The 21,714-nt window shown below is 37.9% G+C and overlaps 5 protein-coding genes across 7 annotated transcripts; 4 read left to right on the forward strand and 1 right to left on the reverse strand.

The window, feature by feature from the left end:
• Window positions 1-294: 294 nt before the first annotated feature.
• Window positions 295-3,073, forward strand: LOC132791729 (arginyl-tRNA--protein transferase 1). 2 transcript variants are annotated; one of them, XM_060800772.1, is made up of 8 exons: window positions 300-510; window positions 622-1,080; window positions 1,141-1,301; window positions 1,841-1,990; window positions 2,086-2,267; window positions 2,334-2,497; window positions 2,573-2,724; window positions 2,788-3,073. In XM_060800772.1, the coding sequence occupies exons 1-8, from the start codon at window positions 426-428 to the stop codon at window positions 2,884-2,886; spliced, it is 1,452 nt and encodes a 483-aa protein (XP_060656755.1). In that variant the 5' UTR covers window positions 300-425; the 3' UTR covers window positions 2,887-3,073. The 2 variants fall into 2 exon arrangements, with proteins under 2 accessions (XP_060656756.1, XP_060656755.1); XM_060800773.1 differs by lacking the exons at window positions 1,841-1,990; window positions 2,334-2,497; window positions 2,573-2,724; window positions 2,788-3,073 and adding an exon at window positions 1,641-1,794 and having other exon boundaries at window positions 295-510; window positions 2,086-2,199.
• Window positions 3,074-4,506: 1,433 nt separating this feature from the next.
• LOC132791399 (sialin) lies at window positions 4,507-12,241 on the forward strand. Its single transcript, XM_060800292.1, has 7 exons — window positions 4,507-4,666; window positions 9,831-9,892; window positions 10,460-10,605; window positions 10,679-11,221; window positions 11,289-11,568; window positions 11,631-11,872; window positions 11,943-12,241. The coding sequence occupies exons 2-7, from the start codon at window positions 9,874-9,876 to the stop codon at window positions 12,099-12,101; spliced, it is 1,389 nt and encodes a 462-aa protein (XP_060656275.1). The 5' UTR covers window positions 4,507-4,666; window positions 9,831-9,873; the 3' UTR covers window positions 12,102-12,241.
• An 895-nt stretch (window positions 12,242-13,136) lies between these two features.
• Window positions 13,137-15,956, forward strand: LOC132788973 (2-hydroxyacyl-CoA lyase 1). Its single transcript, XM_060796678.1, has 4 exons — window positions 13,137-13,311; window positions 13,927-14,122; window positions 14,182-15,421; window positions 15,485-15,956. The coding sequence occupies exons 1-4, from the start codon at window positions 13,261-13,263 to the stop codon at window positions 15,702-15,704; spliced, it is 1,707 nt and encodes a 568-aa protein (XP_060652661.1). The 5' UTR covers window positions 13,137-13,260; the 3' UTR covers window positions 15,705-15,956.
• On the reverse strand, window positions 15,720-19,535 carry LOC132788971 (EF-hand domain-containing family member C2). 2 transcript variants are annotated; one of them, XM_060796677.1, is made up of 6 exons: window positions 18,567-19,535; window positions 18,293-18,499; window positions 17,946-18,229; window positions 17,367-17,886; window positions 16,798-17,313; window positions 15,720-16,737 (listed from the first exon to the last, which is right to left on the reverse strand). In XM_060796677.1, exons 1-6 carry the CDS (start codon window positions 18,615-18,617, stop codon window positions 16,087-16,089), a joined length of 2,229 nt encoding a protein of 742 aa, XP_060652660.1. In that variant the 5' UTR covers window positions 18,618-19,535; the 3' UTR covers window positions 15,720-16,086. The 2 variants fall into 2 exon arrangements, with proteins under 2 accessions (XP_060652660.1, XP_060652659.1); XM_060796676.1 differs by having other exon boundaries at window positions 17,946-18,499.
• Window positions 19,536-20,670: 1,135 nt separating this feature from the next.
• LOC132788976 (uncharacterized) lies at window positions 20,671-21,591 on the forward strand. The gene is made up of 4 exons (XM_060796682.1): window positions 20,671-20,769; window positions 20,829-20,955; window positions 21,012-21,379; window positions 21,438-21,591. The coding sequence occupies exons 1-4, from the start codon at window positions 20,759-20,761 to the stop codon at window positions 21,589-21,591; spliced, it is 660 nt and encodes a 219-aa protein (XP_060652665.1). The 5' UTR covers window positions 20,671-20,758.
• Window positions 21,592-21,714: the final 123 nt, after the last annotated feature.

Genomic DNA, 21,714 nt, shown 5'->3' on the forward strand with positions numbered 1-21,714 from the left:
CAATCCCAGTGTGACCTGTTCTTTCACTGCATGAAATACTCAAATTGTACTTGAAAACTCGTGAGCAATAACTACCGTTATAAATTTTCACTTAAGGTTTTTAAAATATATGTATGAAGTTATTGCAAAATCTAAACGAAAAAAATCAAGTGAACGCGCAAAAAATTTAAATTATTTAACAACACCTACAACTTTAAAAGCTAATTAGAAATGGTTTACACATCACTAATGCAGTGTAACCATTTAGTCATTGCGGGAGTGGTATATTTAATATATTTTTGGAATTAAAGTAGTATGTTGTGAAATGCAATTGTGGTCACGCTGCTCTCAACCGAAATATCGGATCGGGTTGCAGAATTTGCAATTTCAATACTCAAATTAATATAATGTTTGATTTGCACTGAATACAATTGGTGTGCCCAATCATGAGTGCTAGCATTGTGCAGTACTTCGGACCACAGACAAGCAAATGTGGCTACTGCACGGGAATAGAGTGCAGCAAGTCTCACGGTAAGAATACAATAAAAATCAAAACAAGATTAGGTGCAATGTACCTAAAACTTGATTTTTTCACACACATGAATATTTATCTCTATGTATGGATGCGTATATGTCATAAAGGAATGCATGCCTATCGTTTGTCCTGTGATGACTACCAAGAGCTGATCGACAGGGGTTGGCGGCGTTGCGGCAATTACTGTTATAAGCCGCGAAACGACGTCACCTGCTGTCCATGCTACACGATCAAATGTGATGCACTGGAGTTCAAGCTAACTAAGTCCAATAAAAAAATCTTGAGGCGCATGAATAAATTCTTACGTAATGGCAAACGTGAGTTGAGTGAGCACCCCGAGCAGCAATCGAAAACCGATGATGGAGATGGCGATGGGGATGACTTAATTATACCAAGCGAGCCACATCCTCAGCTGCCTGATAAGAAACCGTCAGTCATCGATGTAGCACATGTGGAGACTTTGGCGCAGGCACGTTCAACGCAACAAAAGACTGCAGTTTCCCACGAAGTTGGAAATGATGGCAAGATAGCAGGAGATGGTGACCAATCAACGGCCTCAAAAAAATGTAATATCCTGAGGTCTTGCATTTTCTGTTAAATCATTTGACTGTTTATAAACAATTTAGTTTCCAGCTCAAATCCACCATGTGCTAAGAAAAAAAAGCAAATGCGCTTGGAGCGCAGGCAGGCCAAGTCATGTCCGCCCAAGGAGCCTAAGGTGACGCAGGAGAAAAGTCTAAGAGATTTTTTGACATCAACGAGTGACAGTGACAAACATCAGTTAAAGGTGAGTATATGATGATAACATTTGTTGAAAGTGCAGCTAAATAACAATATTGGAGTACAGATAAGCATAAGGAATTTCAAGTAAAACATTTCATTATAAATATTTTGTATAAAATCTTCAGGCTTAATGCCGCAAATCTTCAGATTTCATTCCATGTCGCACTTTATGCAAATGTCATTATAAATTAAATTGCAAACGATTGCAGAATGCAGCTAGGTTGCTGTTTTATTTCATGGATTTATGTATCTCAAGCCTGTTCGTTTTATTTATACATCTATGTGCCCTTGGTCCTATTTGTCCCTCTATGTACACACGTCGTATTTGTGCTATTTGTTGCAGATCGTTTTGGTCGCTGCCTCAGATATACAGCGCAGTTGTACTGATGCAGTGCATGCATTGTATCGCAAATATCAAATAGTCATTCACAATGATAACCCCGCACGTCTAACACTATCTAGTATGCAGAGGTTTTTTGGTTAAATCACCCCTAAAGGTAATTATAAATGACATATTTTTTTCTTTTATTAATTATCCTGCAGCTGAGTTTGGTACACGTCGATGGAGAGGAGTTTAAGCGTACGCTGCCGCAAAGCTATGAGCTCTATAAGAAGTATCAGATTGTCATACACAATGATCCGCCAAGGGATCAGAAAGCTTACAAGGACCATCTGCAACAGACGCCCATGAAGGTCAAATACAACTACAAATTTCTTCCTATTAAATATATATAAATTAATTGTCATACAAAAGAAATCGATTAACTAACAATTGTTAATAATTGCAGCACCAAAAGTCGGAAGACACTCCAGACATGGGATATGGATCGTTTCATCAGCAATATTGGTTGGACGATAAGCTGATAGCTGTGGGAGTCATCGATATATTACCTGGTTCGGTCAGTTCAGTGTACTTTTTCTACGATCCCGACTATAGTTTTCTGTCTTTGGGCACCTATGGATCTTTGAGGTTAGTTTACACTGATGATTTACTCAATTGCAACTTAATCCATTTTTTAACAAATTTTTATATTAGAGAAATTGATTTGGTGCAGACGATTGCCGAGCGAATGCCCTCTTTAAAGTATTACTATATGGGCTTTTATATTCACTCATGCACCAAAATGCGGTACAAAGGGAAATTATCGGCCTCTTATTTACTCTGCCCAGAGACTTATATTTGGGTGCCTTTAACCGATGGTAAATTACAATTACAACAAATTACATCATGATTGTGAAAGATTGATAATAATTTTATTCCTTTTTTTATTCTAGATATACGAAATAAACTTGATACGAGGAAATATCAACGTTTGAATCCGGTTGCAGCTGATAAAGATGCGAATGAATTTGTGAATCAGCATGTAAACGATGTACAACTTTTGCTCGATGCTAGGACTTGTATAACTTATCAGCGATTTGTTCAGGTATAGAAATGATGTTATGTAACTTAATGTTTGTAAATTAATTAACTTATTATTTTGACAAAGATGATTGGTGACTACACTGGTCGCGACGCAATCATGGAATATGGCGAACTGGTTGGAAAGGTGTGTGCGCACCGAATGATCTATGTGAGCATGTCATGAGCAATGAAATTCATTGATGCAAACTTAATTCGTTTATAATTCTATTAAGCTTTAAGCCTTAGCAAAGTAGTTCAAAATTGTGTCATTCAAATGTAATTTCTTTATTTTCCGTTGAGCCTAGTAAATATGTATGCACGATCAGGTTTTTAAAATCAACCTAAACAAAATAAATATTATAAAATGTTGAGCTAAATTGTATCGTTATTTTCATCAATGAGTTCCCCAAACACTTGTACTTAAAACATTTGTGATAAATATGAAATCACGAGCCGTAGGAAAATTAACAACTGTTATCACTAATAATCGCTGCTTATCTACAAACAGGCAGCTAAATGCATCAATAAAACTAATTATCTGTCACTCCCGGAGAAGCTGCTGCTGTTGTTACGAGCATTTGATGTACTTCTGTTGCTATTTATACTAACTCAGCATGATTACATGTTTTATGACTTGAAAGAATACTTTTAGTTATGGTGTCTAGCAACTTGACTACATTGGCTTTTGACTGACCCTGAGATACCCTGCTAACAGGTTTGTAGAAGTATTTGGACTTGAAAATTTTCAAATTCCACATTATATATTTATAATTTGATTCTAGCTTCCTTATTATTACAATGTGTGCCTAACATTTTGAACGTTGTTAATTATTGCTTAATTGCATTAAGTTTATCTGGTCAGTAGAATACAGTTGATAAGATCTGTATTCTAGTTGGCGAAAAAATGAAAATAGAATGTCTAATCTACAATATAAATCAATTCATATGTAGATGGTGTCACACTAACATAATATGAGATTCTAACGCTTCTATGATATTTTTTTGACATTTTGTCAAGTGCGTTAATTAACTGAAATATTTCGCTTTTCAATGGTGTACTGACTTTTTGCACCATCGAAACTGATAATTAGAGTTTTATACCTGATGTTCATAAGCTTAATATAGAGTTTCCAAAACAGTGTTAATTAATAAAACCGGGTTAAGGGGGATTCTTTCAAGTCGACATTTATGAAAATTAATATTTTGATCAGTCGCATAAGATAAAAGAGTTTTGCATTTCCAAATCGAGTTAGGGTTAGGGTTAGGGTTATACAACTGAAATGAAACTTTCTCGCATGATTTTACAAATAGCAGTTAGTTTTCAATACATTTGTGTGGGCTAGAGAGTATCTCGTAGTTGAGACGTGATATATTCCAGCAGTTTATATGACTATGCTAAATAATGCATAATTACAAACATAAGTTTTAATTCAATAATTAAGAAACGTGCAAAAAAGAAAATATAATATTTTTATGTGGGTTTAATGTTGCCTGCGTAATTGTTGTTGTTGCTATTATTTATTTGATTATTGGCATACTATTTAGCACGAAATTGTGAATTGTTGTTCACATTTAAAAAAATTTCGCAGCGTGCAATAAATCGCACGCGATTTTTTGTTTGGACGCGCTATCAGGGCTGAGAGAGTATAAAGCTGGGCAGAGCGACGCAGAGCGTCAATCTCGAAACCGCCAACAGTCAACAACAATTTAAACAATTTTTAACCGTTTTTGTTTTTGTTACGCTGCGTTTTCGCTGCTCGAGGTTTTTGTCTGAGGCAGTACATAAGGTAAGTTAAGTATATATGCCATTGGCAGTTGGTGATTTGGCTTCATTCGTTTCGCGGCATTCTCAGCTGTAGCTACAGTTCCCGATCCAGCTCCCGCTCCCGGCAACCCTTTGCGCATCCATCACAGCCGTACAGCCTGAACGGGCGGTTCGGTTGCTTACTAACGTGTACCTTAATGTGAGTGTGTGTGTGTGTGTATCTGTGTGTTGTCGCAGGACTTTAAGCAATAAACCGATAAGAAACCGAAAGAGTTGAATGTTAAGAATGAAAAAGTGATATATTGCGGAGTGCGGTAAACTGTTACGAAACTGATAATTACATATAGTATATTAAAGTGGAATGAGAGTTTTGATCGCTTAGTATCCTGAAGTTGAAGTGTAATAATAAATCAAAACGATTCCCGTGAAAACTTTCACGTGTTGTGCACGCGTGTTTTGTTTCTAATTTCTTTTTTTGACAACTGGGTTAAAATATGAATTTTAGTTATAAATTGGCAGATGATATGGCAACTGGTTTCGATGTTGGGCGAATCTATTATAATGAACTTCAAAAAATGCACGAAAATCATTGTGAAAAATTCCATTCAAACAATCTGCAATAATATATGATCGAGGGATTCGCGAGATTATTTTGAGTGGACGATTCCAGTTGTTTTCCACTGCAATTTGGAAATCGTTTTTTTTGTACAATTGTATGTACATATATTTATTTTTTTAATTTTTGACCTGCAATTTTTCGCGTTGAGTTTTGCATTAATTGTGGTGCTAAGTATATGAATAATTATTTGCACTAATTATTATCAGCATTCTAAAGTATTTTTAAAATTCATATTGTGTACTCATTATAAGTGGGTAAATAACTTTTGCGTAAATTATATTTGGAAGGGAAAAGTGTCTTACTGACAACTGTTGCTTACATTTGTGTGTGTTTGTGTGTGAAGGGTATATACAAGTTGAGCACAATTGATCTGATTTGTTATGGAAATTGTAGGGGTTCTTCCTACTCAATGTGATTGATATTCAAAACTCAAGTATAACGTGCAAAAATGCAATTGCTTTGAAAATTAGTGCAAAATAGGAATTCGATGCGGTCACTGAGAACCTAAAAACAATAGCCGACATTAAAAAAACAAACAAAGTGAAACAATAAAACAAATAAATAACTGCTATTAACTGGTAGAGCGTATTACATATTTCAATTTTATGTGAGATACGGTTCATTGCCATTGAATTAGTTTGCAGAATTCAGCGACTAAAGCAAAGGCAAAGTATAAATAAAAACAAGGGAGTAGCTATCTTGGCACGTCGACAACTCAATACCCTTACATACTGCAGACTTCTTCAATGTAATCCTCAAGAGGTGTTGTTTTTATACAAAACATTAAACTTGACCGATGCTATGACAGTTGTATTGAACATTTGATCGACATTGTTTATTAAAATACTACAATAAATTGTTAAATTCATACAATATTTTTAAATATTTATGTGGATGTCCTTTGAGGTATTACTATATTTAGTCTATGCTTACAACTTTTAATAAGATTCATATTTCTAAATTTTAAATAAAACCATATAACCCTATTTTAGAGTATAACAAAACGGGGCGAAACGAGCAAACAAAACATTCGAGTAGCCATGCGAACTGACTAAAACCGAACTGTTTAAACGTTTTTCAAAAGTCAAACCAGAAAATACAGAAAAAAGACAAAAAATAAATCGTATAGAGATAGATGCAAACTGCCAAACCATGTCAATTGTGAGCTGAAGCTGAAGTCTTATGTAAATGCTAAAAGCACGCGTGCTATGGGTATATAATCTGTATATACGTACATACATACATACATTCGTCTACTTTCTTATGTATGTATGTATATCACCAGCATTAATCGCTAACGGTGAATATTGCTCTGTGGTGCTCTTTGGACACATCCCATATCCATATCATACACAAAAATCGTGACATTGTTACCTCCTAGTCTTTTTATCTGGATATTACGAGTATTATGCTCAGATGGCAAATCAAATCATTAATCATTAATGGGTCTATAAACACGAGTCCAATTTTTAATTTTACTACCAAGTAATTGACGATTAAGCTAACTATAATGAGAATCATTTACCATTTACCAGCTGCTTTTTATCAGATGACCATGTATGATGGCAAATATACTCGTAATCATATATTTTACAATTACGATTTTTTCTTTGTCCTCTTTTTATAATGTCATAAATTTTTGAGTTGATTTTATAAAGGCAGCACAAGCAATGACGTTGATAAAGAGCCACGCTCCCGATTAGAGACATACTATACTACAAATTAATTAGCAGCATTCTCGACCTAATTACACTTACTTACTACCTTTTGGTTCCCGTTCGCACTCCCCCCTCTTTATTTTGGTACATGGTAATTCCGTACATTTCATTTTTAGCGAATTACCCATAGATATGGCTGTAACTGTGGGTTCTACCCACTGATAATTGTCCCATCCTCTCTCTCTTTCTTTCTGGTAGTTTGTCAAGATTCTAATGTAGCTAATGGATCTAGATAAACTGTGAAAATAACTGGGTTTAAACACTATGCAACAGCATTTTTGTTACAGTCGATTATCACAAATAAATGATTTAATTTCTCACAAATGCTTTATTTGATGGAATTCTTTTCTGTAATCTTCTACAATGTATTTTAATTAAAATTTCCACGCATGCTAGAATATCTTGAGAACTAGCCTATCAATTCATGATAAGAACAAGTAAATTAATTATAAAATCTCGACAATAAACTATGTTTGCAAATCTGCGAACGTAAATATTGAAAATTGAGTTTCCTTGTTTAATTCTTAACAAGATTACTTTAAAAATTGAGCAAATATTTTAATATTTTGTTGTAAAGTGTTTTATTTAAAGGCTTTTAGGATATCTCTTAAGATTCATCAACATGTAGAACTTAAGTGCATCACTTAAGTTATCTGATACAAATAGAATATGCAGAATATTTTGAAGATATGCGATATTTTAGGCAAAGGTTATTTACAGCATTAGTTTAAGTTTGTGTCATGAAATTAATTTAAATAAATGTTCAGTGCACGTTTCCTTGACCATGGGCAATCTTAAATAGTATATCTTTAATGTGATATCTTTAGTGAAATATCTTTAATGCGAAATCTATTTTTGGTGTCACACTCGTACCTTAATAACAGATCTTTTGCATATGCAAATCACGTTCACGTATCGAGCGTTTTTATGTGGATATACTTATACATGTATAGATGGAATATATCTACATATACATAGGTATACTTAACTACCGGTCGAGTTAATACACCTAACAACTTACATACATAGATCCACACGCAATTCATTTATTGAGCTATTGTTATTGTAGTTGTTGTTTCTCTAGCTGTTTAGCAGTGCAATAATTTGATAACGGTATATAATGGATGTATAGATTTTACAACTGTATGTTTGGCTATAACTTTCGGTTTTTGGTTTTTGTATTTTTATGAATATTGCTGTTTTTTATTTCATTTACTTTGGATTTCTTCCGTTCATTGAGAACTTTGGCAAAACCAAAACGATTGCTTATCACTTTTTTATGGAGCCTACTTAGTGCTATACTATCTATATAGATTGGTATTATTGTTCTTTGATATTGGAGCAATATAAAATGATTAACTAATGCAATTTAAATGATTTAGAGGCAATTTCCAGACGACTGATTAAAGGTATTTAATTTCCCGTTACTCTTATCAGAGCGCCATGTGAATTGATCTCATAAATTATCCATAGCTATGACTGAGATTTGCTCAAAACCTAGATCACTTGCAGTTACGTATTACACCTGAAAACTTTAGCTGCAACTTCTATTATTATTATTAGTGTTTTGCACTACCCATGTCTGCTTAACTACCTTAAGTTAAGCCTGTCAGGAAAGTACATGTATTTGCAATAAACGCGAGGCTATCGCCGATTGACGAACTGCATGTGCAATACTAGCATTTTGAATGGCTTTCGAACAGCTGTCCAAATTGCATATTGAATCCAATATTTGAGACAGACGTGCCAAGGGCGACACTTTAAAAAATATATGTGTACATATGTATATGTTATATATATTTAGCAGCTACAATTGCCCCGTTCCCCTACCGATATTAAACTGTTTATACAAATGACTTTGATCTGGATACTGCATACTATATGAAAGTATTTTGCAAATTTGCGTAGCGTGTTGCACAACAATTACCTTATCGAAAAGACTGACAAGAGCAATGACAGACAATGATAGCTATTGCCGGTAGTAATAGTATGCGAGTAAATCAAAAATTGAATCAAAACACTTAAAAATACATGACTAGCTTGATGATATTCCCATTTGTCATGTTCATAACTCAATTTAGCTTAAACACCTCACACGTGTGTTGCCAAAAACCCATCTGAGACGTGCTTGTTAAACTTGCATGAGTAGAGATCATAAATTTAACACACATATCGCTTAATATTACGAAATGCTGATGATAAATGCTTTTATAACGGCACGTGTAAATATTGCTTTTAAGTAAAAAGGAATTGGTTGATTAACATGCTTCGTCAGATTGTTCAGATTATTGCTTAATTAGAAGGAATAGTGCTTACTAAGAAGAACATTACTTCAAGGATTTGAGTAACCGTTAATTAAGTTTTATTCAGAATTGTGTGAGCTCACATAGTACATATATGTTTAGCTTCCAATGTTAATTCAATTATATTTTTCCATGATTTTAAATGGTTTTCCGAAATTTGGCATCACATCTTTGTCATGGTGATGGTTATTCATGACTCATAAATAACAATTTTCGCTTTCATTATAGCGACAGAAATAATAATTGAAAATTCGCTGCCATATGATTTAAACGATAATTAAGCCTCTAAACAGGTCAAATTTATCACCAGCACGTGAAACATTAGCAAACCAAATGTGAATACCCCATATTAGTTAGAGTAAGTATAGTATTTTTATGTGCGAGTCTATTTAAAGGTGTAAGATTCTAAAATTCACTTGCACGTGGAACTTTTATAAATTAGTCTAAATTAATTAAGAGAGAGATAAAACAAATATGGAATTTGGTAATAAATTGTTCATTGACAGTTTGGTAATACAGATGCCTCAGTCGCAAACTGGTAAATCTGACTCAGAGATCAGTTGACATAATAACGCCATCTAAAAAGACCTCCGCATTCTCGTTTAACGACACTGAATTAAACACTTATTAAGACTTTATTATAATTTATAAATCAAGTGCAGCTTCCCCTGGAATATGCGTAATGTTGAAGCCTTTTAACTGTTTCCTGTTATCGTCTTTCAGTTAATACCGACGTGAGGCTCAATCACAATAACAATCTGATAAAATGGCTGTTATTCCCTGCTGTAAGTACACGATATTGTATTTATAAATATTTAAACAATTAAGTTAATTAGTCGAAGATACTCTGTAATCAGGTTCTGATTCCAAGAAATCATTCATTTTTTTTTAAACATTTATTTTTATACTATATAAGAGTACCCTCCATTTGGATAACGGATCAATAACATCATGAATTTTGACAGTTTACAAAGCTTAGTGTGTTCTCAAAGTCTACTAAACTTTAATAATATTTTGCGCATGTTTTTAACAAGTTGAACACGTAATTAAAACTCAAGACGTGCCTCTCAAATACGCCTCTTTCTATTGAAACCTCGAAATGTCTCATAAATAAGTTTCACGTGAGTTGCCACCGAAAATCCCCAAAAAATGAGATTGGCAAATATTGGAATTAACGTATGTGGCATTCATTAGACACCTGACGGGCCCCAAAACAAAATAGAGATGAAGATGACAGATGACAGATTAAAGATCGACCGCTGTCCAACTATAAATAGAAAATAATATGAATAATCAATGATCAAACAGCAATACTAATAATAATAACAATCAATATTTATTGTCATCCACAGTTTATGTGCCGAAGCGCGTGAATGTGGCCGTAATGCTCTTCATGATTTGCCTGATCAATTATATGATGCGGGTAAATCTGTCGATCAATATTATCGCAATGGTTCAGGAGCGATACGAGAACGGAACCATCATTGAAAAGCCAGATGTTTGTATTAGAATTTCTTATTAAGTTAATGTGATAATTGAAAACAGCAATTGTTTTCTATTTGCTTTTCCAGTACGGCACGCGCTACGAATGGTCACAACAGGATCAGGCCTTGCTGCTTGGTGGTTATTTTTATGGCTACATGATTACCTCACTGCCAGGCGGAACTCTGGCTGAGATGCTTGGCGGTCGCAATGTTGCTGGCTACAGCTGCTTGGCTGGAGGTGTGTTGACTGCGCTGACGCCTCTTGCAGCTTCGTGGGATAAATACGCGGTATTTGCGATTCGATTTCTGATTGGTCTCTTCACTGGCGTCGTATATCCGTGCTGTCACAACTTGGTATCGAAGTGGTCGCCACCGGACGAAAAGGGCAAGTTTGTGGCCTCACTGATGGGTGGCACTTTTGGCACTGTCATTACTTGGCCCATCTGTGGCGTGATCATTGAGAATCTTGGCTGGGTGTGGGCCTTCTATATAGTGGCCATGATAGTGTTTGTCGTGGTGGGTCTATGGTTCTATCTAGTAGCTGATACACCGGCACAACATACCACCATTGGCATCAAGGAGCGTGAGTTCATTGAAAGCAGTCTCGGAGCAACAGTGGGTAACAAGCCGGTAAGTAATACATTGGAGTTGCATTATTAACATTTCACTTCATTGAGTATTTTGATTCCTTACCCAGAAATGGCCCCCATACAGGCAGTTGGTGGTCTCCATGCCCTTCTGGGCGCTCACCATGTTGCATTATGGCAGCATGTGGGGTCTGTTCTTCCTTCTGACTGCCACACCCAAATTCTTAAGCGAAGTGCTTGGCTTTGAACTCTCATCTGCTGGATTTTTGTCCAGTTTGCCGCATATTGCGCGTCTTTTGGCCGCTTTTGGCTTCGGTTCCATTGCCGATTGGATTCGTCGCAAGGGATGGTGGACAATCACATTTACCCGAAAAATTTTCTGCGTACCATGTAAGTAAAGTGCTGAATATAATGCGAACTTTATGATATGCAATATTGTCTTTCTTGAATAGCTCACATTATGCCAGGAATAATGCTCATCATTTTGGCTTTCTTTGGTCGAGATCCGTATGTGTGCGTGGCAATAATGACCATATCGTTGGGATTCAATGGCGCAGCCACCTCCTCAAATTTGGCCAACTCACAGGATCTGGCTCCAAACTTTGCTGGCACTATGTATGGTATTATTAATTGCCTTGGCACTACGCCAGGCTTCTTCTCCCCCCTGATTGTGGCCGCTTTTACCTCAGAATCGGTGAGTCTGATTAACCTTTATATCTTAAGAAGTTTTAATTAATACAAGTCTATTTTATTTTAATTATTAGAATACCATCGATGATTGGTTCTGGATATTCATTATTGGTGCTGCCGCATACATTTTGCCCGCCATATTTTTCTGGATCTTTGGTTCAGGAAAGATACAGAAATGGAATGAAGTGAAAACCACCGAACCGAGCGAGGATGTTGTCAACACGAAGTTGTAGTTTGTGTCTTGGCAATTTGCTGTGATGTTATAGAAATAATGCCATATAATTATGACCTATTTTCATTTGTATATATGTAGTGTGTGTAATTGCACTTGCAGGTGCGAGTCCTATTAAAGTTAAAGCTGTCTATTTATTATTGTAAATTTGCTGTTTTCATAAGATCTTTGCTCCCGTTTCGCTTCAAAGCTTAGCCTGTGCAGCGTATTAGAATGTTTTGTTTATATAGCCGAAAAAAAAACAAAGTGAGCCGACAATAACCTTAGATTTTTGGAGGGGTAACACTTGAACTGGTTTCGGTGTTTGCAGACGTTAATTTTTGCGCATTGAAGCAAAAACCCCAAATTGACACAACAATTAGTTAAATGTTAATCAAAATGCAGAACTGCAAGTCTCATTTTTTCTTTGTTGACAAATGGGTTTAATGAATTAACATGAAGGCCTTGGGCCTATGAAGAAACCAAGTCGTCCAAGAGAGCTTTCTAAAAACACAAATCGAAAAACAGCGCAAAAGTTGTTTCTCAATCATTTACACAAATAATTTGCGAAACCTTACTTAATTACACATGTAAATATGGACAATATTATCGTGATGCCGGTAAACGTACTCTGTAAGAGTAGAAATTTTGGTAATTACGTTACTCATTCTCTGTTTATGTGTGATGAAGGAATTTCAAGGAATTTGTTTTGGATAAATCATCACCTTACGATACGATACGCAAGCGAAATTTTGCTTATTTCTATGAATGCTGTTGTGTTAGCATGCCCAATTGCCATCAATCAATATTTATGTGAACTATAAATTAACACTTTTATAAAGTTTTAATCTTGGTGCGTAGTCTGCGATAAGGGCTCGATGTGATTTATTTTAACGAATTTATAAGTAAGTTATCGATATACTGTTTCCATCGGATTTTGATCTTTGCTGTTCAGCTATCGATGAATTGTGAGTGTAACCCGAATTTAAAATACAATAGACTGGTCACTCTGCATATTGGTAACATGTCCATTTTGAGTATAACATAATGTTAAATTAACATTTACGCAAACTTAACACTTCTGTTTTGTTGTCGATTTTTTAGTAAAAAGTTATAAAATAAACGCTTAAACGCGTCAACGCACACATTGCTTTAACAATTAGCACAATAACAACGTTAAAATGACCGAAGTAGAAGCTGTGCAAATTATTGCGGAGTCGTTGAAGCAACAGGTAAGCTAATTTCGGGGTCGTCTGTCTCGAACTTATGCGGCTTTTACCTCTCTGTGTCTTTTATGATATGCACTTTTTGCATACCAACAATGTGCAGTGCGTTCAACTGTAGATTTAACTGTGTCCGTGCACCATTTCTGGCTTATCTATCTGCCAACTGTTTGTTGTACAAAGTTCAAAAGCACTCAAAAGTGACCAAGTATTGTTGTTATTGCCTGATTTAGTATGTACATACATATGTATGTGATTATCGTTTTGCTCTTATAAATGCTAGTTGTTGTTGTTGCCAACCGGTGGCATTTAATAGCGATATAGATACGCAAAGATCTTGATAGAACTAATATAGCTTCAATGTTCCAAAGTTGTTCGTACACTCTGACCAAAGGAATTAGGCAGTAAATCACACGAGTTTAGCAGCTGATTAAAATCAATAAGCAAATCCCCAGAGGCCCCAATTGTAATTGGCTAATTGAACTTTAAACTGTTTTCTGGTTTCAGCTAAGCAAAACCCTATTATCAAAATACAGGCATATGAAATAGTTTCGACTCGACTAATTAGTCAAACACAATTGCAATTGCACCACTAATAATACAAACTTAACCTTGACGTTGCAGGGTGTGGAATATGTGTTCGGCATCATCGGCATTCCGGTTATCGAACTGTCCATGGCCTTCCAGGCCGCTGGACTAAAGTACATTGGCATGCGCAACGAGCAGGCTGCCTGCTATGCTGCCCAGGCTATTGGCTACTTGACGGGGAAGCCTGGTGTCTGTCTTGTGGTTTCTGGACCCGGATTGCTCCACGTGACTGGTGTGTAATTGATATTCAAGTGCACTGCATAGTGTATTTAATTCAATTCTATTCTTAAGGTGGCATGGCTAATGCCCAGGTCAACTGCTGGCCGTTGATTGTCATTGGAGGTGCCACGAATCAGGATCATGAGGGCATTGGCGGATTCCAAGAGTGTCCACAGGTCGAGTTGTCTCGCCCGTACTGCAAATACGCAGCACGTCCACCAACTGCTGCGCTTATACCACTGCACGTTGAGAAGGCAGTGCGTTATGCCACCTATGGTCGTCCCGGTGTGGCCTACTTGGATTTCCCCGGTAACATACTGCAGTCGAAGGCAGTCGAGTCAAGAATCTACAAAGCATTGGCACATCCGGCCCCACCATTGGTGTATCCACCACATGACGAAGTCATTCGTGCAGCTCAACTGCTGCGTCAAGCCAAGCGTCCGCTGGTGATCATTGGCAAGGGCTCCGCATATGCTCATGCCGAGAATACGCTGCGTCATTTCATTGAGAACACAAATCTGCCATTCCTGCCTACACCTATGGGCAAGGGAGTGGTCTCTGATACTGCTGCTCAATGTGTTTCATCTGCGCGTACTTTGGCGCTGCAAAAGGCCGATGTGGTGTTGCTCTTGGGCGCACGTCTCAACTGGATTCTGCACTTTGGTCGCGCTCCACGATACGATAAGGATGTGAAGTTCATTCAGGTGGATATCTGTCCCGAGGAGCTGCACAACTCAGTGGTCGCATCTGTGGCCATTCAGGCGGATATACGGCCATTTGCAGAGCAGCTATTTGAGCAAATGAATGCTGTGAATTTCCGCTTTGGCTACGAACAGGACTGGTGGAAGCAGTTGGCAGCTAAATGCAAACATAATCGCGATACAGTCCAGCAGATGTCTTTAAACACAGCGTCGCCGCTTAACTACTATGCGGTCTTTCATCACTTGCGTGAACTGCTGCCACGTGATACGATTATTGTGAGTGAGGGCGCCAATACAATGGATATTGGTCGTTCAATGCTGCTGAATGAGCAGCCACGTCATCGCCTTGATGCTGGCACCTTTGGCACCATGGGTGTTGGTCCTGGTTTTGCTGTTGCCGCAGCACTTTTTTGCCGCGACTTTGCGCCCGGCAAGCGTGTGCTTTGTGTGGAAGGAGACAGTGCCTTTGGCTTCTCAGGCATGGAGATCGAGACTATGGTACGCTACAAGTTGCCCGTGACCATTGTCATTGTGAATAACAATGGCATCTATGGTGGCTTCGATAAAGACACCTTTGAAGCCATACGCAGCGAGGGAGACCTAACGCAAATGTAAGCCATTTCATCTTATCAGCTTAACTGGCTGAACTAATCTTATCATCACTTTGCTTATAGCACACCACCATCGGCGTTGGGCGTTCAGGTGCGTTACGAGGAGATGATGAAAATGTTTGGCATGCAAGGTTATTTCTGCACCGAGATTGAGCAGCTACAAGCGGCAGTGAAGGCAGCCAATCAGTTGACGGATAAGCCGACTATTATCAACGTGGCGATTAGTCCTTCGTCAGATCGCAAGCCGCAATCGTTCAATTGGCTCACAGAATCAAAACTATAAGGCACAATCAAACACACACACACGTTTTTTATAAGCTGCAACGTTTACAATTAGTTTATAAGCACACAGTTCCGCGCATTCCTTAAGAATTTAAAATGCATTTGCCACGATATTGTCTTTGTATATACACAACACAACATGCAATTTTTTATAAAGCCAACGATTGTAGAATTTCCGATGATGATTGTTAACTTTAAGCTCTTGCAAAAGAAAACAGTTCTAGATACTATATAGATAAATAGGTGAAAAGTTTATGTTTATTGTTTTGTAATTTGTCAGATTATTTCGAACTCTGAAGGAGACCCGAGAAATTGTTAAATGTTCTACAACAAACTCAAGGAAAGGGATTATTGTAGTTTATTGAACAAAGCTCGAATAGTGTTTAAAAGTTATTGCGCACTAGTTCCTCTTCTAAGCCCAAACAATGTAGAAACCAATTGAAGTCTACCAGGCGTCCCTTGTGTAGGAAAGGCAGTTTGGGGCAAAGTTCAAAGGCGATGTTAAGTGGCGCTATGTCAGGCACTTGATCGGCACTCATATTAAAGAAGCCGAGCACATCGCGCACCTCAACCTCGCCCTGAGCATTGTGTTGCAACACTTGCAGAATGTCCTCCACCAGCTCGAGACTGAAGGGCAGGCGACAGCCACGCAGCGTTGATCTCACTTGTGCCTCCGAGATGTAGGGTTTGCAAGTAGGATTTATGTGGCTCAAGTGCTCTGTGAGTTCTTCCACATTGTTCCACAGAGCGCGTTTTAACTCCAGTTGGGCTGCGGCACGGACATGATTTCTATCGCAACTTGGTGGTGGCATTTGCTCCGCGGAGAAGAAACGGCATACAGTAACAATTTCGTGATTTAATAGCGACTCCTTGGACAGATACGACAGTAACGTTGACTTTAATGTGTCATAGCTAACTGTAGTTTTGTCGCCTAGATCAACCTCCGGTTTGCAGCGTAGTACAAATTGTTTATATTGTGGACGCACTGCATCCCGTATCTTATTCATGATTGCACGAATGTCAGCCACAGGGAACTAGAGAAGAACAAGCACGTATGACTTTATAACACGATATACAGAAAATATAGCACTCACTTCATTGGGATGCTGTTCCATGTGAAGCAATGTAAATTCATCGGCCGAAATGATATGGAAGATGTGATCTTTCAGATTGACCGTGGAACCAATATAGAAATCGCTGGCTCGAAAGTATTCTGGTCGCGTTGAACTGAACTTTTCCTGGCCGGGCAGAGGGACACGAGCTCGCTTGAGAAATTCGCCACCCACAAAGCCGGAATTTCGTCGCGCCACCTCGTATATCTGAACAGTGTCATCAGCTAGGTAATAACTGATTACAAAGCTACGCTCACAATTCTCTCGTATTACAGACATTAACTTGGCACCAAAACGCAGAATGCAGCCATCGTACTTAAAAAGCTTCTTGAAGTCGGCTTGCGGTGCCTTAGGCTCCACAGTAATGCAATTACCCTCGGAATCCTCGTGACTTCCCCAGCCGTTATAGGGCGGCAAGCGACGCACCTGACCGGTGTAACATGGACGCTCATCGCTACGTTCCGGCAGAGACTGAGGCGTAAAGTCCTGAATGCCATACTGAAAGGAAGCATAATGAAGGAATGATTTCGTTAAAGTGGCCACCAACTCACCTTCTCTCTGTAGTAGTGTTGAGTAAATTGATCACAACTGGTTAGGATGACATCGCGTCCGAAAACATTTAGCACTGCGCCGATTTGCAAATCTTGATCCGTATAGTGTTGCACCTCCTTCTGTCCTGTATTCAGCGGATCCGCCACGTAGCGAACATCACGCATGCTGGATCCCAGAACGTTGAGCAGCGTCACGGAAGTTTGCTGCCCTGGCAAAGCCAGACCCGTGAACTCCTTGGGTAATTTTCCGCGCTTCAGAAAGGTGCTGGGTCCTTCGCGTCCTGAATTCCTTGGAAACTTCTCCTTAATGTCGATGGTATCGTCAGCCAAGTAATAGCATATGTCCAGCTTACGTACATCACCAAATTCGGAGCGATCGTTCCAATAGCCCTGGAATTTAAGGACTCTTCGATCAAACTCCAGAAATTGGGCAAATGAATGTCGCTTTGGCAAAACACTAGAGTCCGCTTTGGGAGCTTGTTTTAAAGCGGATCGTTTGCGCATTTCGGTGGTTGGGTCGCTGTAAATGAATTAATTGATAAGTTGTATGTTTGGCTGGTGAAATAAAGACATTGTTACTTGGGCTCCAGCAGGGAGACGGGCACTGGAATGCCGGCTCGATTGAGGAATTGCCGAGTAAAGATGTCGCAGCCACTAATGTGATACACGCGATCAAAGATCTGTACATTGGTGTCCACATTGAGATCAAAGATGGAAATGAATTCACGATCGCTAGGCGGTGCCTTCGGAATGCGCTGGCGGTGTACAAGGCAGCCCTGCGGTATACCAGAGTTCTCCACCTTGGGCTCCGTGATTTGCATGGTGCCATCCTCGAGATAGAAATAAATTTTTACCTTGCGCACCTGATAGGGAGCATGGTAAATCTCGGTTAGCGGCTCCTTGAAATAGGCATTGAAGCAAAGCACCTGCTTATCATATGCCAGCCATGGTGGTAATTTAATGCTAATCTTAGGCGCCCACAGTGCACTTATCTCGGTGGCCACAGGAGGACATTTTGGGTCCACTAATGGTCCATTTGGCTCCACTAACTCAGGTTCGCGACGATCCGAGAGCATGTGAATGCCCTGATAGTGCATTAATGTCTGCCGCCTCGGATGACGTCTTTTGCTATACTAAGAGACATAGTGGAAAAGGTGTTAATTTAATCGTTATCGTTTCGTTTCTTCTCTGATTACTCACGTCGTAGAACTGCGCACCTGGGAGCAGTGGCATTCCCGGTAGCCTCAACATTCTAATTGCTTCTAATTCCTAATTGCTACTTTTGATCTTACCCACAATTTTGCACTTCTAAATTTAGATTAACGAACATGCGAAATTTGTTTTGATTATATGGTTGTCTTTTTTTTAAAGGAATTAGGTAAAATTTGTTTTAACTTCTGCAATTTTTTAACTGTTTCGACATTTTTGCTATTCGATAAATGGAACAAACAGCACTATGGCAATGCCACGGCTCCAAGGGCTCGCCATGGCAGCAACAGCAACTGGTAGCAGTCACTTTGAGATGGGATGGGAATGTTATTGGTGCTTGATGGTTGCCAAGGAGGGAAGGAGGTGCTTCAAAAGTGGATTCCCCCATTTGTTTATTGATATGCAGTTCAGTGCAAGATATCATGGGCTACGACATTTGCCAAAACAATACGAAAGACAAATTCATATCGATAATTAATCAAAAATCTTGATTTCGAGACAAAAATCATTTATATTTTTTTTATAAAAACAGAATATATTGTATAGTATGTGTTTATGTATGTGTGAGGAATTAAACGTCCACCAATATTTTAAGATAATTTCACAATGCGTCTAAATTTATTTATTTTTGCTTCTGATAAGCGGTGAACTCTAATTTTTGTAGAATCTTTCTCCACCACCTACGGATTTTTAATTTGATAAGTACTCATTTATATTGTATGTACATTTCTAGATAGAATTAATAAGAGCAAAAAGATTAATAAATTAGTTCTTCATAATTAGCAGCAATAATTGGTATTAACTATCCAATTCGTTTAGTTAATCATCAATTAATCAAAAGCCCTAAAGGCCAATCTTATTATCAAAACACCGAAACTTGATAAAAGCAAATGCTAATATTGCGTCAGAAAATGTATCTTATTTTCTCATTGAAAACTTGTAAATTTTTCGATCTAGTGTGTCCTCATTTTGAACAGCTTCTTTTTACACATTTCTTTTAATTTTCAATTTGAACGTTTCAGAGAGCTCATCAACACAAATCCACTAGCAAAACTCCAGACTGAGCTAAATATCAACACCCAATAGTGATGGCCATGAAATACACTGAAAAAAATGGAATGAATACCCTGTATCTCATACGATAAGGATTTAAAATCAGGATAAACCCTAATTTTCTTAGCCTAAGTATGAAAATGCGTTACTTTGATTTTTAATGCCTAAATCCTTAAATTTATGATTATAGTTTGGTGAGGTAGTTAAATTTTTTTTTGTTTTGACAAGATTAAGATATGTCATCAAAATCGAAGCTAAAGTCAATATAAAAAACTAGATTTTATTGAGGATCTTCTCTTACTATAACCTTTGATATGTCTTTTAAGGTTTCGTTGATCTTATTAATTTAAATTAGATTTAATAATAAGCGGGTACAAAATTAGTTAAATATAATTATGAAGATACTCTAGATAACACTAATAAAGTCTCTTCAACGGTCATTCATTTTTTTATACCCGTTACCCGTAGGGTGTTTTTCCCACAGGTTAAGTTTGTTTTACTATGTCAAAATATAAGTTTCGGTATTTATCGGTATTTTTGATATATTCATTTGGTACTTTAAGAATAATACCGCAAGGTTTGTTTTTATTAGAAATGTATAGCGGGTATTTCAAGGCCAAGCACTTCCGACTTTAGCTTTCTTTATCATATTAAATTACTTTTTTTCATTTTTAATTTATACACTTTTTAATTTGAATTGCAATAATTTTTATTGCACTGTTTCATAATTCATAAATCTATTTTTAAAGGTATTAAATTAATACTAAAACAAATTAATAATTATAAAGCCCAATGGAAATTTTATTAATTAATACGTGTAGAACCGCCTTAAGTCTAATTATATTATATTTGAAACTAAGCCTAACCACCACTCAAATACTGACACCTAAGCGCCGTCGATATAGAAAGACGGAGAGGAATAGTGTTGATGCAGACACCACGGAAATGTGCTAATTGGGCGGACATGGAAAAGTAGGAAACCCGCAAAGCACGTGCATTTTTCTGGCACCTCTCTCTCTCTATCTAGCTTGTCATTAAGCGATGAACCATGAAGCGCCCGAGTTCAATTCTAAAGGCAACGATCATCATAAACGATCCGCCGCTCGAGCCGACAACACACAAGCGGAAAAATGAAGCTCATGTAAGTAAGAAATAAAAATGATATATAAATTTAATATGTTTTTTTTTTTAAATCTTCAGTGGCTTAATTACATTATTGCTGCTGGCGCTGGACGCTGTGCAGGCTCAGAGAGCCAACTTAACATCCTGGCGTCATCATCGTCGCCAAAAACGTTTTCTGATCTATCAAGACGGTGGTGTGATAAAGGTAATAACCAAAAAATTAAACTTCATTGAAAAAGCTATCTAATTGTTTTTTTCTAGATGGTAACAGGTACCGCATTTCCTGTTGAATTTCAAGAAAAGAATGCATGGCGTCAGCTGGTCTGGCTAATGAATTATCACTATCAATTTAGTGAACCAACTTCGCCGATTTACTGGTGGAAACTCTGGAACTCTGGGCGGGACCTCAAGGGTCCCCTGAAACTAACCAAAGAGCAACTACAACAGCAACACCGCGTAGAGGAGAACAAAGTGGATGAGCCACAGCTGATGCTTTACGCCTTTGCGGAGGAATACATGAATCGGATTGGCCAGCATGGCAAAGAATGTCTCCAACGTTTGATCTGTGAGAATGGTCAGGTGCACGAGCACAGTGGACTTTATGCCCAGTTGTTGCACAGGCTGCTAACGTGAGTAACCTACTTCAACAATAATGTGGCGCTGCCCCCTGACACCTTCCATCTATAGACCCCATAGATCTTTGGATGCGCGCTACGTGGACGCTTATCACATGGGCAGACATGGCATCAATTGTCGCCGCGCTTATCCCAAGGCATCGCATTGTGTCCTAGATGATTATGTGCATGTTCATGAGCATGGCCTAACGCAGAGTTACTCTTAAGCTGGACTTAAAGTGTTGTTCTAGTGCATCCCCTGGAATGAATAGGTGCCGGTTGCCAGTAGTTAGTTGGGACACTTTAATGACCTCTTCACAACAAAATACGCTTAGGTGATTAAATAACAT

Source organism: Drosophila nasuta, chromosome 3, assembly GCF_023558535.2.
Source record: "Drosophila nasuta strain 15112-1781.00 chromosome 3, ASM2355853v1, whole genome shotgun sequence".
Taxonomy (NCBI): domain Eukaryota; kingdom Metazoa; phylum Arthropoda; class Insecta; order Diptera; family Drosophilidae; genus Drosophila; species Drosophila nasuta.